Here is a 17803-nt window from a genome sequence, read left to right on the forward strand (position 1 = left end):
CTCATATGCTGTATTCCCAGTGTTCTGTAGCATCTGTATGGGTAGTGCAGAGATAAAATTCTTAGACCGCTTCTCCATTGATGTCTGCTTGTACTCCACCAGCGCAGGTACTTGTGAGCGCCATCGACGGGGTAGCCGCGGAGGTCGATTTGCCGCTGTCCTCACAGCGGGGTAAGTCGGCTCGGATATGTCGAATTCAGCTACGCTATTCGCGTCTCTGAATTTGCGTATCTGAAATCGAACCCCCCCGTAGTGAGGACGTAGCCTTAGTGGGACTACTCTGTCACGTATCAGGGGGTAGCCGTGTTAGTCTGTATCCACAAAAACAACAAGGAGTCCGGTGGCATCTTAAAGACTAACAGATTTATTTGGGCATAAGCTTTTTCTTACCCACAAAAGCTTATGCCCAAATAAATCTGTTAGTCTTTAAGGTGCCACTGGACTCCTTCTTGTTTTAGTGGGACTACTGGATGAGGAAGGTGCTAAAGGAGCACTCAAGGAAGTCAAAGCTGTTGCTGAGAAGCAAAATGAATTCTTTGCATTGGTTTCACTGCAGAGGATGTGAGGGAGATTCCCAATCCTGAGCAATTATTTTATATGACAAAGCTGGGCAACTGAATAGAGGAGATTTTGGAACAAGTCGATAAACTAAACAGTAATAAGTCACCTGGACCAAATGATATTCACCCAAGAGTTCTGAAAGAGCTCAATTATGAAATTGCAGACCTGCTAACTGTGGTATGTAACCTACTGCTTAAATCAGCCTCTGTACCAGATGACTGGTGGATAGCTAATGCAACAATGATTTTTAAAAATAGCTCCAGAGGCGATCCTGGCAATTACAGGCCAGTAACCCTAACTTCAGTACCAGGCAAATTAGTTGAAACTATAGTAAAGAACAGAATTATCAGAAACATACATGAACATAACATGTTTGGGAAAGTGCCAACATAGCTTTTGGTGAGGCATGATTTCCCTTTGCAATCTAGAGAATGTCAACAAACGTGGATGAGGGTGATCTAGTGGATCTAGACCTTGGACTTTCAGAAGGCCTGTGTGACACGGTCCCTTACCAAAGGCTCTTAAGCAAAGTAAGCAGTCATGGGATAAGCGTGAAGGTCCTCTCATGGATCAATAACTGGTTAAAAGATAGGAAACAAAATGGTCAGTTTTCCCAGTGGAAGAGGGGTAAATAGTGGGGTCCCCCAAGGATCTGCATGGGGACCAGTGCTGTTCAACATATTCATAAATGATCTGCAGAAATGGGTAAGCAACGAGGTGGCCAGATTTGTAGCTGATACAAAATTACTCAAGGCAGTTAGGTTCAAAGCTACCTGAAAAGAATTACAAAGGGATCTCACAAAACTGGCAGCATTGTCAAATTAGGCATTCCTGTGTCTTTCTTCTCTGATCTGGGGAGATCTGGTAGGTGTTTTCAGAGCATGCCTACCAGATTAGACCTCCCACTCAAAGCATTCGGGGGCAGGCAGGTTGGGAATTTTGGGGTGTATGTGTGGCCAGAATACCCAGGGGCTAGGGCACTCACCTGGAAAGTGGGAAACCCAGATTCAAATCTCTGTTCTGTCTGATTTGGAGCAGATTTCCCATGTCACAGGAAACTGCCCTAACCACTTGGGTATTCTGGGATTGGTCTCTCTCAGTCCCTCCTGCTGGAGCTGTTCCACTGTGTATGAAATAGGTATTGGGCCAGACAGAGAATAACTGTATGGGTGAGTGGTTATGGCACTCACCTTGACTAGGGGAGTGTCCCATTCAAGTTGCTCCTCCAACAAATAATGAAATTGTGTATACAAAGTGAAAGAACTTCATCAGGCGAGATTGAGAGACCTCCCCACCAGCATCAGAATATCCAATAGCCTGTTAGGGCATTCTTCTGACTAGTGAGAGACCTGGATTCAAGTCCCTTCTATAAATCAGGCAGAGCAGGAATTTGAATCTGGGTCTACTACATCTCTAACCACTGGGCTGTTGGCTATAATTGCATGTGTGGGTAGGGGTGGGGGGTGGGGTGGAGGGCTGTTGGCTACGAGTGTGTGTAACAACTTAAGACACACAGACATCTATACATCCCTTAGTTTTGCTATAAATCAGGTTTGAGGTGTGACAGAACAAATGAATGAATTTTTGCCATACATATATTTTTTTGTCTTATCTGTAGTTAATACACAGAGATTCACAAGAATTCTTTCGGAAATACAGCTATCATGTGAAATGTTTCTGTAATTACAGGTCAAGATGGTAAAACCTTTTTCAAGTTTCAAAATTGTAAAATTAAGCTAAGGGCTACGGATGTTGATTATGAAGCTCAGAGCATAAAGCGGGTGGTGGTTCATTTTTGTTTTGAATCTGATTTGAGTTTGAATCTTAACCTTATTCATATTCATCAGCCCAGTTTACAGAATCCTCATCTTTACAATTCAGCCATGATCCTCTGAAAACTTATGGGCATGCTTCATTTCATGCCTCATGAATAGTCCCGTTGACAGAACAACATATCACTGGATGGACTACTCACATATCTAAAGCAAATTGTGGGGAAGTTTTTGCAGGATCAAGGCATAAATGGGGCCTTACCAAAATTCATTGAAGTCAGTGAGTATCTTTCCATTGACTTAAGTGGGCGTTGGTCAGGCTCACAGTGCTCAAGATAGCATGTGTTGAAAGGCATAGACTCTTCACCAGGAAGCCAAGATGTCTCAGAAATAACTTCTCACTGTCTGGCAAAGAATCTTTTATCTAGAATGGCTGGTTTGACTGACAGAGCTACATAGTGCCGCTGACATTGTGACTGTTTGTACCTTACCTGTAATTTTTCTATCGTTGTGTGCTTGGAAACCTTTCTCTTTTATGAGAGCTGAACTTGCTCTTATTGAAGTCAGTGACCTCGCCTCTCTTCGTGAATTTAAGCTTCCAACAGTTTAGCTGCATGAGTGCTAGTCTATATAAGGCTATGGGACCCTTTGGAGAACCAGGTTGAACTGACACAGTTGTAATCAGAGAAATGGGGGGAAAAAACAGCTCAGTGCAGACTGAATGAAATTTGTAAAATGGGGATAGTAAACCCCACCTTTGTGAAAATGCTTTCAGATTCTGGTGCTTCAGGCACTATATAGGTGAAAAGTTATTTGGATGGTAATATGTGATATAAAATACTTTGTACACTTGTATCACTTTCCACCTAAGGATCCCAAAGCACATTGCAAACATTAAACCTCACAACCTTCCTGCCAGAGAGATGGGTATGGTGACATCATTTTTTTTTGTAAGAAAGGGGGGAACAGTGGCACCTGAGGGTCAGTTACTTTCTGACATCAGAGGAAATCGGTAGCAAGAGATGAGCACAGAACCCAGGTGTTCTGACACTCACTCCTTTGATCCAGACCCAGGACCCTCCTTCCCCTCATATTTGTGTTCTTCCTAAAACTAGAATGACCATATTTCCCAAAGGGAAAACGGGACACCCTGTGGGGCTGGCCCGAACTCTCCCCAGCCCGTGCGGGGCTGGTATCGCCGCTCGTCCCCACGCACGTCCCTCTGCACCGCACCCCACTTTTTTTTTGACAAAACTGATCAAGTCTGCAAGACAAACCGGACAGATGCTCACTTTTGCCCCCCAAAAAAGGTAGGACGGCCGGGACAGAGCTTAAAAAGGGATGGCCTGGCCAGAACGGGAGATATGGTCACCCTATCTAAAGCGAATGAACGGCACCAGGAAGCATATACTTGGGAAGCCCTCTCTGACAAGAAACACGCTGCTGCAACCTCTTCCCAGGACATCGCCTTAGGTTATCCTCCTTTCCACTGGTGCTTGTGAGCGCTTTTCCACTGGCGCTTGCATTATTCATCATCAGCCATTGCTTTGGCTAAACACCAGGGAGGAAACTCCTAAAGACAAGATCGCTTCAGTCTATCATCCCCTCACCCCTTTAATCCCCAGGGTGTTTTGTTTTACAGAGGTTCCCGTTGCCAGGGACAATCCCAGCTCATGTACTTTCACTCACATCTATCCGCGTACTCATTAAAATAACCCCGCCCCGCCCCCCAAATACCCCACCCCGTAAGGCACCATCATGTGCAGGGGCTCTGGGGACCGGCAAAGGCTGCTGCGGACAGGTGGGTGGGTTTAACCGGCTGTGATGGGCAGGGAGGGGTGTCTCCTTTTGTTGCTGTTACTGTGTTTATGATTAGCGGCCTCGGCGAGAGCAGGGCAGGGTCTGCGCCTCCCTCGCTCAGGCAGCAGCTTCCCTCGCTGTGCTGCGGCTCTGCACACACAGGGCTGGGACACGGGGGAGTGCAACACCCGGGCTGCTGCAGCTACTCCGGAGCCAGGAGCTCGCGGCCGCCAGAGGCAGCGGCTGCAGCCCAGCGGGGCCAGAGAGCTGCATGGGGGGGCTCCGTGCCCAGTGCAGCATCTCCCTGCCGCTGCTCTGAGTCTCTCCTGCGCTGCTCGCTGACTCGGGCTCTCTCTGCTGCTGTTCCCTGCAGGACCCGTTTGTTCCCCCTCGGGCTATAAGAAGGCGGATGATGAGATGTCCGGAGCCACGTCCTCAGCGGATCAGGCGGAGGCAGCAGCCCGCACCATTTACCTGAACCAGCCCCAGCAGAGCAAGTTCCGCGACAACCGGGTCAGGTAAGAGCGCGCGGCCGCCTAGGGCAGGTGCCGCCCGCCTCCTCCACCCTGCCCTAGCACCTGCTGCTCCGCGCTAATCCCCAGCCCGCGAAAACCCTGCACGCTGCGAGTCCCTGTGTTACTGCTGCTGCCGCCGGCGCCTCTGGGGAGAGTGTTTATGTTTTGCAGCCTGGGGCCGAGGCAATACCTCAGCCGGCTCTCTGCTGGTGAAGTTCTGCCTCTTGGACACCCATGTGTCGCAGTGTTGTCATGTCAGTAGCTGGCGTGCGGACTCGAGGTGGCTGCAGCCCCGGAAGGGAGTTGCAAGCAGAGGGAGAGACGAGTGAAAGGCAGGTCACTCGCAGGTCATGTACAATGGAATCACTTTTGTGGCACAAAAATGAGAGAGTCAGTTACAGGTGATAAACTCTTAGTCCCACAGTAGTGAGAAATAATTACAAGACTCTTTGGAGCAGGATTGTGAGAGCTAATCACAGGTGATATTTATACCCAAGGTTCTTGTTTGCAGCTCCAATGATGAAAGGCAATAGCGGGTGAGATGTAGAGATAGTAGGTCTAAATCAGATCTCACTTCTACTGATGTAAATTAGAAGTAACTCTGGTGGAGTTACTCAGGGGCAAAACTGGTGCAAGAGAGGTCAGAATTAGACCCACTGTTTGGAAGAGGCCTCGCAGAGTCTACATCTTTGCATTTTGTTACTGTTTTCAAAGACATACTAGATTTTTTAAAAATATGACATAATAGTAATAGGAAGTAATACAAGTTTAACCGGGCTAGCCAGTTATATATATGTTTGTGTGGGACATAAGCCCAAATAATTAAAAGATCATGGCCAATGAGTTAGTGTGCATCTTTGAAGGAGATCAGTAGGAATTTGTTACAGTAATTGCTTAAAACGCTTTCTGTATTTTAAAAATCTTCCGTGGAAAAGATTAATACCTACCAGGCTATTGAGTTTGGCAACCTAAATACTATGTGTGAAATAGTGCATGTGAAGTTATGAGACATGGGCTAGTTTCAGAGTGGTTACTTGGGGGGATAGTAGGAATGGTGCTGAATATCAGAGACAGGTGCTCAATAATTTAAGGAAGCTTCTTGTCTAGCGGGGTTTCTGCTGTTTTAATCTTGATGTTTGGTTCATTGGTCAGAGATTAGTTTGTTATACAATAATTTATTAATGTCTTCCTGAAGAATAAGGAATTTCAAAGCATACCTAGAATGGCACTTTCTATTTGCTGTTCTAGTATGTCTGTTACCAATGGTAATTGTTTTGAGAATGTTGGTGTTCTGAACAGGGCAGCACTATGCTTATATTGGACTTATCCACAGCTTGGATATTGTACATTGTATCCTGAAAGGATCTTATATGGGTTGAACAGCTTGGTTACAATTTTCCCCTGCTTGAAATCCCTCCTTTTGGAATATTTCCAATGGATATTTTTTCCTATAAGCTTTCTGATGAACTAGTGTAGAATGCTGCAGATCTTTAGCTTTTCTGTAACTTTCTCCACTTCACTGTTTCCTTCTTGCTAAATGCCTGTTTGTGGGCTGAGAGAATGTTGTTTTTAGTTTTCGAGAGCACTTGTGCTCCTTTCTCTCTCCCTTAGACCATTGCAGGGTGAAGGGCAGAAAGTGAACATTGACCAAAGTGTGCAGGTTTTTGAGAGGCAGATTCTGTTGTCCTAGGCTGTCTTAAATTGCGTGCAAAAAGGAAATACCCTGGAGTGGGGAGGAGAGGGGAGAGGGTTGGTTAAAATAAACAATAAGATATCAGCTCCTGTTACAATGTTACTGGTAGTTGGGGAACTGTTGCACACCCATAGTTGCTTTTTGAGAGCCATCCAGTACATGTTGAAACGGTTGTTCAGGCACAGTACTGCCCAGGGAGATTTTGATTTAGCAGTTCTCCAGTCTGTTTCTTTATTTGCTTCAGACACGGAGTTCCCGGGCTATATGGCAGTGGTTTTCAATCTTTTTTTCTGGCAACCCAGGTGAAGAAAATTGTTGATGCCCGTGACCCAACGGAGCTGGGGATGGGGGGTTTGAGGTGTGGGAGGGGCTCAGGGCTGGGGCAGAGGGTTGGGGTGAGGGCTGTAGGGTGGGGCTGGGAATGAGGGGTTTGGGGTGCAGGAAGGGGCTCTGGGTATGGGGGGGCTCAGGGCTGGGGCAGGGGATTGGGGCACGGGCTTCACTCGGGCGGCTCCCAGTCAACGCTGCAGCGGGGCTACTAAGGCAGGCTTCCTTCCTGTCCTGGCACTGTGGACCGTGCTGCACCCCAGAAGCAGTCAGCAGCAGGCGTGGCTCCTAGGTGGAGGCGCACAAGCAGCTCCATGCGGCTCTTGCCAGGAGGCACTGCCCCCTCAGTTCCCATTGGCCAGGAACTTGGGGCGGGGGCAGTGCGTGGAGCCCCATGACCGACCCGCCTAGGAGCCGGACCTGCTGCTGGCTGCTTCTGGGGCGCAGCACGGTGTCAGAACAGGTAGGGACTAGTCTGCCTTAGCCAGGCAGCACCGCCGATGGGACTTTTGAAGGCCCGGTCGGCAGTGCTGACCAGAGCCACTGTGACCCAGTGCCTTACATTCCACGACCCAGTACTGGATCACGACCCACAGTTTGAAAACCACTGCCATAGGTGCACTACCGCACCAGGAATAAGTCAAAATGCTAGCTTGGTGTTCACAGCTCATGCTCCCTTTCCATGAGGTGTCTGCCACACATTGACTGACTGGAATTCTGCTGTGATAACTTGAGCCACCTGGGTTCAGATTATACCCCTCTTTATTACAGACCTGGCTGAGGCATGTTGTAGGTTCTTTCCCCTGTTTAGGAGGATGCCTACAGCCACTGTTCATTACCTCCTCTACAAACACACCAAGTGCAGTCACATTCCTTGTTGCCTTCTGGGTTTGATGCCTTCTCCTCCAGTTGAAAAAGGACTTTGGGGGAAGCGTAAGGAGAAATTGTGCCTCAGATTGTGGCTGTCCCTTGCACAGGAGCACAAGGGCAGAGCTGGCAAAATACACAGGCAGAAGAGCCCGCTGCACCATCCTAAGGGGGGTGCACAGTCCCATTTCCCTTGGTCACCTAGGAGCTCCCTTTGAGGAAGTGTCGCTCTGTATCATACCACAGTCCAGTTGGGCTCTATAGAGCAGTGGTTTTCAACCTGTGATCTGTGGACCCCAGGCGGGGGTCTGCAGACCATGTCTAAGATTTCCAAAGAAGTCCGCACCTCCATTTGAAATTTTGTAGGGGTCTGCAAATGAAAAAAGGTTGAAAACCACTGTCCTAGAGCAGGGGTTCTCAACCTTTTTCTTTCTGAGGTCTCCTCAACATGCTATAAAAACTCCATGGCCCACCTGTGCCACAACTGTTATTCGGCATATAAAAGCCAAGGCCAGTGCTAGGGAGTAGCAAGCAGGGCAATTGCCCAGGGCCCCACGCCATAGGGGGCACTGCCAAGCTAAGTTGCCCAGGCTTCGGCTTCAGCCCCGGGTGGAGGCGTTCAGGGCCTTGAGCTGCAGTTCCTTGCGGCAGGGCTTCGGCTTTCTGCCATGGGCCCTAGAGAGTTGAACACCAGCCAGGCTTGGCGGACCTCCTGAAACCTGCTCACGGCCTCCCATGTGGCCCCAAGATCCCTGGTTGAGAACTACTGTCCTAGATGATGGCCGGTCTATGGGCTAACATCAGTGAGAGTTTGAGTAGGGACTAAGTGAAATCTCAGGAAGGGCATGCTCTTTTGTTCCTACAAAAATAAAATCAAAACCACTTTGACTGTTTTAATGATTTATATGAGTATTTTACCAGGACAAACCCCTAGAGATGAAACATCGCATTTCCAAGTGTGTCTTGGGAGCAGCAAAAGGAAGAAGTAGTGCTATAAATCCACTGTCTCTGAAGTGAGAACAAATAAATATAATAAGCAGTTATGCTGAGTTCCCAGTTCTTTAGATAATGCAATTTTTAATGGTTTGCAATTAGTAGTACTTCTTGCAGAGATTAGGTAACAATGCCATGATGCAACCAGATAATTAAATAACAGATGATCAAAGCCCTATTTTTGGATCTGATTGCAAGTTTTAGTACTAAATTCTGATTACAACAGCTATTATAACTGGTGCGGTCTTTGTTTAAATTGATACTTACAAACTGTAGGCCTGATCCTGCAGCCTGGACACAGTTCCATGATTTTGCCTGTGTCAGGTTCAGCCTCTGCAAATAGTTGTATAAAAAATGCATAATCCGTAAGGGCAGAATTCTGCTCTCTACTACATATGGTGGATCTTGATTCCAGTATTTTGCTCATTCTGCCTGTAAAAATCTCCCATCAACAACCCTGAAAGCAGAATTTTGGGCTTACAGTCTTGGAACATGAATCTTGTGGAACTTCTTTGGTATTCTGCAGATGAGATTTTTCTTATGTACTGAGATTAATGGTCATCTTCTGAACAGACAAAAGATAAATCATCCCAGGAAAGAAGATAATAGACCAGGAGCCTTCAGTTTTACCTTAAAAATGTGCTTTGCAAACAATGGCTTAAGCCTCAAGGGGCCCTGTGAGACAGGGAAGTATTCCCATTTTGCAGGTGTGCACACTAGCGTCCAGAGAGGTGAAGTAACTTTCACACAGGAAGGCTCTGGCACAGACAGAGCTAGGGATCTTGTTATTACAAGTTCTGTGCTTCAGCAAAAAGGCCATCCATATGTCTTAGAGCAGTGGTTTTCACACTTTTTTTCTGGGGACCCAGTTGAAGAAAATTGTTGATGCCTATGACCCAACGGAGCTGGGGATGACGGGTTTGGGGTTTGGGAGGGGCTCAGGCTTGGGGCAGAGGGTTGGGGTGTGTGGGTGAGGGCTACGGGGTGGGGCTGGGAATGAGGGGTTCAGGGTGTGGGAGTGAGCTCTGGGATGGGGCAGAAGGTTGGGGTGCAGGAGGGGGTCAGGGCTCTGGGATGGGGCCGGGGATGAGGAACTTGGGGTGCAGGAAGGTGTTCCAGGTTCGGGGGGGATCAGAGCTGGGGCAGTGGATTGGTGCGTGGGATTGGGGTGTGGACGTACCTCGGGTGATGCCAGGTCAGCGGTGCAGCGGGGGTGCTAAGGCAGGCTTCCTGCCTGTCCTAGCACCGCAGACCGCACTGCACCTGAAGCAGCCAGCAGCAGATCTGGCTCTCGCCCTCAGGCAGCACCCCTACCAGCTCCCATTGGCCAGGAAGCCGGTGCTTGGAGTGGGGAGAGTGCGTAGAGACCCATGGCCATGGCCGGCTCCAGGCACCAGCAAACCAAGCACATGCTTGGGGCGGCAGATTTTCAGGGGCGGCATTACAGCCACTTTTTTTTTTTTTTGTGCTGGGGCGGCAAAAGCCTAGAGCCGGGCCTGGTGCAGCAGCGTGTTCTGCATGGGGGGGCGCCCTGGGGACGCTGCGGTTCGCATCGGGGAGCAGCACCCGCACCTTATGGCTGGGTGGGCTCTGAGAGCGGGACACTTGGGCTGGGGCCCACCCCATGGGGAGCACAGAGCCGCCTGCAGCCACCCTCCAGCGCCACAGCCGGGGCTGGGCGGAGCGGCCCGAGCCACCCAGGGACTGCGGCAGGGCAGCCAGGAGCAGCAGCAGCAGCGGGGCCATAGTGGGTATTGGTGCCCGGGGCGCTGCCATGCGGGGCCCGCGTCCTGCTCTCCGGGGCTCCGCTCCCTCTGGGGCTGCCTTGCCCTGGCTCCTCAGCCCTTTGCCGGGCAGACCCCCGGCTCTGCCCTCCCGGGTCCCGGCCGGTCCTGGAGGCGGGAGCCCCGGCTGGAGGGACCCTGGGCTGAGGCGCGGCCCGGGAGCCCCGCTGCTTACCCCGACCCTGCTAGTGCCAGACTGGCTGGAGGCGAGGGGGGAGTGGGTGGAGTCAGCACTGATGGGGGGAAGCCCGGCACTGGGGCAGCAGGGAGTGCGGGGGGGGGGAGCCCAGCTCTGAGGCAGCAGGGAGGTGCGGGGGGAGCCCAGGGCTGGGGTGGGGGGCAGCCAAAAATTTTTTTGCTTGGGGCGGCAAAAACCCTAGAGCCAGCCCTGCCATGGCCCCCCTGCTTAGAAGCCTGACCTACTGCTGGCTGCTTCCGGGGCCCAGCATGGTGTCAGAGCAGGTAGGCACTAGCCTGCCTTAGCTGGGCAGCACCGCCAATGGGACTTTTAACGTCCCGGTTGGCAGCGCTGACCAGAGCGACCCAGTGCCTGACATGCCACAACCTAGTACTGGGTCATGACCCGAACTTTGAAAAATGCTGTCTTAGAGAGGTTCTCAAGCTGTGGTGTACAGAGCACTTGCTGGTGATGGACAGAGAGCAGGTTGATCACATGGTGCTGACTCCTTATTTCCAGCTCCTAAACTGCAGTAAAAGAAATAAAATATATATTAAATACTCATAGTATATTTTTGCCATATAAACAAGAGCTGTAAGTGCCACAGGGATGTTATGCACTTGCAAATGGGAGGAGGTGGTCTATGTGATTGTGAATGGGGGGAAGATGGTCATGAAGACAAACTGTGTATTAAAATGTGGTCCATACTCTCAAAATGTTTGAAAATCTTGAGTCCGTAGCTTTATGTATTTTCCATGTTACTTGTACCAATGCTGATGTAGCAAAGAGCTCTGGATTTGTGGTTGAAAATGTGATTAAAAAGTCAATATGTGCAGTACTCCATGTACTGTTGATCAACACACCTCTTAAAGTGCAATGCTGCATCAATAAACAGCTCTGTGCTTGTATGTGTGACTTTGTTATTAAGCTTCCAATAAATGAATAATATTCTTAGTTATTGTTAGAAACAATATCTAGTTGTATTGTTTGTGTACTGCTGAGAACAGAATAAAGCCAAGCAAGTATATGAGAATAGAGCACTTATTGGGGTTCAGAACAACATTACATTTTGAAATATTCATAGATTATAGGACTGGAAGGGACCTCGAGAGGTCATCGAGTCCAGTCCCCTGCCCACATGGCAGGACCAAATACTGTCTAGACCATCCCTGATAGACATTTATCTAACCTACTCTTAAATATCTCCAGAGACGGAGATTCCACAACCTCCCTAGGCAATTTGTTCCAGTGTTTAACCACCCTGACAGTTAGGAACTTTTTCCTAATGTCCAACCTAGACCTCCCTTGCTGCAGTTTAAACCCATTGTTTCTGGTTCTATCCTTAGAGGCTAAGGTGAACAAGTTCTCTCCCTCCTCCTTATGACACCCTTTTAGATACCTGAAAACTGCTATCATGTCCCCTCTCAGTCTTCTCTTTTCCAAACTAAACAAACCCAGTTCTTTCAGCCTTCCTTCATAGGTCATGTTCTCAAGACCTTTAATCATTCTTGTTGCTCTTCTTTGGACCCTTTCCAATTTCTCCACATCTTTTTTAAAATGCGGCGCCCAGAACTGGACACAATACTCCAGCTGAGGCCTAACCAGAGCAGAGTAGAGCGGAAGAATGACTTCTCGTGTCTTGCTCACAACACACCTGTTAATACATCCCAGAATCATGTTTGCTTTTTTTGCAACAGCATCACACTGTTGACTCATATTTAGCTTGTGGTCCACTATAACCCCTAGATCCCTTTCTGCCGTACTCCTTCCTAGACAGTCTTTTCCCATTCTGTATGTGTGAAATTGATTTTTCCTTCCTAAGTGGAGCACTTTGCATTTGTCTTTGTTAAACTTCATCCTGTTTAACTCAGACCATTTCTCCAATTTGTCCAGATCATTTTGAATTATGACCCTGTCCTCCAAAGTAGTTGCAATCCCTTCCAGTTTGGTATCATCCGCAAACTTAATAAGCGTACTTTCTATGCCAATATCTAAGTCGTTGATGAAGATATTGAACAGAGCTGGTCCCAAAACAGACCCCTGCGGAACCCCACTCGTTACGCCTTTCCAGCAGGATTGGGAACCATTAATAACAACTCTCTGAGTACGGTTATCCAGCCAGTTATGCACCCACCTTATAGTAGCCCCATCTAATTTGTATTTGCCTAGTTTATCGATAAGAATATCATGCGAGACCATATCAAATGCCTTACTAAAGTCTAGGTATACCACATCCACCGCTTCACCCTTATCCACAAGGCTCGTTATCCTATCAAAGAAAGCTATCAGATTGGTTTGACATGATTTGTTCTTCACAAATCCATGCTGGCTGTTCCCTATCACCTTACCACCTTCCAAGTGTTTGCAGATGATTTCCTTAATTACTTGCTCCATTATCTTCCCTGGCACAGAAGTTAAACTAACTGGTCTGTAGTTACCTGGGTTGTTTTTATTTCCCTTTTTATAGATGGGCACTATATTTGCCCTTTTCCAGTCTTCTGGAATCTCTCCCGTCTCCCATGACTTTCCAAAGATAATAGCTAGAGGCTCAGATACCTCCTCTATTAGCTCCTTGAGTATTCTAGGATGCATTTCATCAGGCCCGGGTGACTTGCAGGCATCTAACTTTTCTAAGTGATTTTTAACTTGTTCTTTTTTTATTTTATCCGCTAAACCTACCCCCTTCCCATTAGCATTCACTATGTTAGGCATTCCTTCAGACTTCTCGGTGAAGACCGAAACAAAGAAGTCATTAAGCATCTCTGCCATTTCCAAGTTTCCTGTTACTGTTATATTATAGTGCTGCTTTTTTGATCACAGGTTCTGAAAGGCACTTGTGATAAAAAATTAATACACTACAACAGAGGTCGGCAACCTCTGGCATGCAGCTCTGGCTGGGCCAGTTTGTTTACCTGCGGCATTGGCAGGTTCGGCCGATTGCGGCTCCCACTGGCCGCGGTTTGCCGTCCCAGGCCAATGGGGGCGGCGGGAAGCTGCGGCCAGCACATTCCTTGCCCGCACCGCTTCCCGCCGCCCCCATTGGCCTGGGATGGTGAACCGCGGCCAGTGGGAGCCGCAATTGGCCGAACCTGCTGACGCGTCAGGTAAACAAACTGGCCCGGCTCCTGGGCCTCTGCCTGCCAGAGGTTGCCGACCCCTGCACTACAAAAAACTATGCGGAGGTCTTTAATCTATTTCAGAGTGGTTTGCAGATATTGACATTCCTCAAAGAAGAAATATTCCTCAAGGTTTTTTCCTTATGTATTATTATTGTTAAACACTTGCTATGTTTCACTCTAGAGGTGGAAGCATTTCAGTGGTGGGTGAAATGATCTCTCTTATTATGGGTGAATTTCATCCATGATGAAAGAGAGCCTGCAGAAAGCTATATGACATCACTCTAGCTCAGGGGTCGGCAACCTTTCAGAAGTGGTGTGCCGAGTCTTCATTTATTCACTGTAATTTAAGGTTTCGTGTGCCAGTAATACATTTTAACATTTTTAGAAGATCTCTTTCTAGAAGTCTATAATACTGTATGTAGTTAGCTATTTTGCATTAACTAGTCCTATTGTGGCTCCTTTACCTTTATTGTAATAAGGGTCTGACACACGAGTGTTGGCAAGAAACTGACAGTTTATTTCTAGCACACAGGTAGGTGAGCAGGGTATATCCATTGACCTCAGTTACTGCTACCCTTCCTTTGTTGGACAGTTAGTATTTTCCAGTTAATGACCACAACCAATTATTATATTTGATTTTCTTATTAAAAATTTCCAGCTGACTGTAGGATTAGGTACATCGTCACTACTTCTGTTGGAAGCGAGATGTTTGTGTTACTGTGGCAATGACATTTTTCAGTGAAACATTGCTAACATGGGGCTGAGTTATAAACAATACCATGTTTCTGTGCAGTTTGTGCAGCTTTTCCTGGTCGTTCTGGTTCATAAACCATCTTAGCTGCCAATATTTTCAGAATTGAAAATACTAATCAACTATACATCTGTTTTTTGTAGAGGGTTTGTGTAAATAAAGAGAACAAACAGCAAGGACTCTCCTGTTGTTTGGATGGCAGAATGTTTAACCAAATAGCCAAAATGCGCAAAGTTAGGAGTAAAAAATACTGTCATTTCTTTCTCAAAAACCTGATACCCATAATACCTAGCTATACACTAGTCTGGAGTATATATTCAGTACAACCCTTTTTATTTTGTAACTGTCTTCTTGGACACTACCAGAGGAAGCTTTGAAATTATTTTCATGTGATAGACTTTTTATTTCTGTAGTAATGTTACAGTCTCTTAATTCTATAATTTATTCCTAAATATGGGCAAAACGCTGCAATCCACATTTAGGCAAAACTCCCATTGAAGTCAATAGGAGTTTTGCTTGAAGTAAAGACTGCAGGATTAGGCCCTGTAGAGGGAGCTGTTATTTGTTAAAGGGATTAATTTTCCTGTTAATGTATGGATTATTTATAGGATTAGCGTGTGTTTTCAGGTTTCAGAGTGGTAGCCGTGTTAGTCTGTATCTCCAAAAAGAATGAGGAGTACTTGTGGCATCTTAGAGACTAACAAATTTATTTGGGCATAAGCTTTCGTGGGCTACCTACTTCATCGGATGCATGTAGTGGAAAATACAGTCGGAAGATATATATACACAGAGAACATGAAAAAATGGGTGTTGCTATACTAACTATAATGAGACTAATCAATTAAGGTGGACTATTATCAGCAGGAGAAAAAAAACTTTTGTAGTGATAATCAGGATGGCCCATTTCCAACAGTTGACAAGAAGGTGTGAGTAACTGTAGGGGAAAAATTAGCATGGGGAAATAGTTTTTACTTTGTGTAATGACCCATCCACTCCCAATCTTTATTCAAGCCTAATTTAATGGTGTCCAGTTGGCAAATTAATTCCAATTCTGCAGTTTCTTGTTGGAGTCTGTTTTTGAAGTTTTTTTCAAGTTTTCAGTGGATGATAGCCCATATAAGCACATTTTTGCATGTGACACTTTCATACCATTATCTTAGCAACTGGCAGATAACATTTAATAGTAAAAAAAGTTGATTAAGCTGTAACAATAAAAAGATGCAAGAACACTGAATTAATTCCTGGCATAACTCCACTGAGATATGGACATAGACCAGGCATGAATTCGGCTTATAAACTTTATTGTGTCCTATTTGTGAAATTAAGCTTGTTATCTATTTATTTGACAAATAATATACTTCAATAAAAATTAAAAGGTAATCAGTAAATGAGGTAGTAATTGCCTCTTCATTTTCACAGTCTAATGGGATTTCATGAAGTTTGTATTAATATTTAATAGGTGCATTACCTTTGTAATATGAAGGAAATAGTTCTTTTGATCTTATTAGTATTAATTTATCACACTCTACATTACATTTCTCTGTATGAAATGCTGTGCTTAAGTGGGATAAACATTAACTCTTGTGTGTATATATTACAGTGGCAACTGCCCATTTATCTGTTTTAAAATGTTAATTGGAAGAAAATGTTACCTCTCACCCCCCAACCCCCCCTCCAAAAAAAATTCTCTACACTAAAATTTGTCATAAAAAATCTCAACAAACATAACCATCTTTGGCCAGATTCATCCCAAGTGTAACTCCCAGTTTCTTCTGTTTGATGCTATCATGATGTAAGAATTATGCATTCCATTTTTTCTGTTCTTAAACTGACATAGAAAGGGAGCTTTGAGTGCTGTGAAAATGGCATGCTCCATTTATGGGGTAGTAGAGGGATTAGCCTTGGGATATTCTGCAGTGATACCTGCTAATTTATTATCATTAGGTGCACTTCCCAGGAAGCTCAATTCATCCCTGTCAGCATGAGGACTATTGTTAAAAGTAAAGTATGTGGAGTGGGAAGGGAAATATGTTACAGTTCAATAATGAAATCAGTGGAGTTTTCAGTACCCTAGACTTATTCCAGGCTATCTGAGAGCCGGGGTGCTGGAACTAGGGATGCCGGGGGTACAGTAGCACCCTCTGGCTGGAAGTGCTTTCCATAATATACAGGGTTTACAGTTTTGTTTAAGGGCTTTCAGCACTTCCACTATAAAAAATTGTTCCAACGCCACTGTATGAGAGTGGAATTTGGCCAATAGGTTTGATCTGAGAATTGGCCGATATGTTTGTATAGGACTTTTGATTTTCTTTCACCTTGGTTTTTATTTTCATTGCCTTCAGTAGGACACCTCACTTGAATAAAAGGATTTGCTGGATAGGGCCTTACATCATGAAGCATCTTTGGTAGTTTCATATTTTGGGCTTTGAGTTGGAGTCTGCCTTCATTTAGGGAATGAACACACCTGTAAAAGCACATCCTTGCATTGAGCGAGGTAGGGGGCTGAATCTTCTCAGTGGAAGCATCAGGAAGTCCTGGGCCTGCCACCCCATCATGGAGTGCTGCTGCACTCTGCTATTCAGAGCCAGAGGGCTATGAGCAGCCAGACATAAGTTAGAGCAGATTAAAATGGGGTCCAGCTAACATGAGGATAGGGGAAGCAAAAAGGCAGCTTAAGCAGACAGAACTGGGGTCTGGATAACATGAGGATAGGGGCCCCCCTATTCCTGCAGCTGGAAAAGAGAATCAGCCTCACTGACTTTGGTGATTTACAGTAAGAGTCTGGGACTCCTGGATTCTATTCCCAATTCCATTCCTAATTACCTGTATGACCGTAACTTCTGTGCCTCATTTTAACTCATAGGAAATGGGTATCATAGCGGCATGGTGAGGCTTAATTTATTAATGGACTAAATTCAGCCCTGGGCTGTGACTGTTTCTGTTCAGGATAGCAGGCTCCCTTGGTGGTAAGCCCATTTGAAGGGAATTGCAGTGGGGCATGGCACCTAAAACACTTGCTCTGCTGGGGAGCATGGAGCTGGCTTCAAAAGAGGGGCACTACTCAGGGGAGAGATGTGGCAGGTGGTGCTCTATGGAGGAGCTTTGAACTGAGGAAGAGTTTATGTTCTTTCCCTTTGCACCACCAAGTCAGCTTTAAACTTTTGTCCATGAATTGCTCCAAGGCACGTTGGCCCCCACTGCATATTGCACCATGCTGCACCTGAGGGTGTAAATGAAGTTCAGTTTTTTAAAGTACTTTGAGATCCTTAGATAAAAAGATGGTTTAGGAAAGCAAAAGATAGTTACCGTATTCACAAATAACTATGGTTTATGCATAATTAAGAATGGGAAATGTAAAACTGATATGTCAGAAATACCCGCAGGTTAATTCTAGGTCTAGCAAAGTTAACATTGCCACATTATATGTCTTATATTTGTTATGG

At 46.3% G+C, this 17803-nt stretch overlaps 1 protein-coding gene across 2 annotated transcripts in view; it reads left to right on the forward strand.

Moving 5' to 3' along the window:
* ATP8A2 (ATPase phospholipid transporting 8A2) overlaps positions 1-17803 on the forward strand; it is a 633600-nt gene that overhangs the window by 85947 nt on the left and 529850 nt on the right. For both annotated transcript variants that reach the window (XM_054015410.1, XM_054015411.1), the window contains exon 2: positions 4507-4651. In XM_054015410.1, coding sequence (XP_053871385.1) covers positions 4507-4651 — 145 coding nt within the window. The remainder of the gene's footprint in view (positions 1-4506; positions 4652-17803) is intronic.

The sequence above is a fragment of the Malaclemys terrapin genome, chromosome 1 (assembly GCF_027887155.1).
Source record: "Malaclemys terrapin pileata isolate rMalTer1 chromosome 1, rMalTer1.hap1, whole genome shotgun sequence".
Lineage (NCBI taxonomy): Eukaryota > Metazoa > Chordata > Testudines > Emydidae > Malaclemys > Malaclemys terrapin.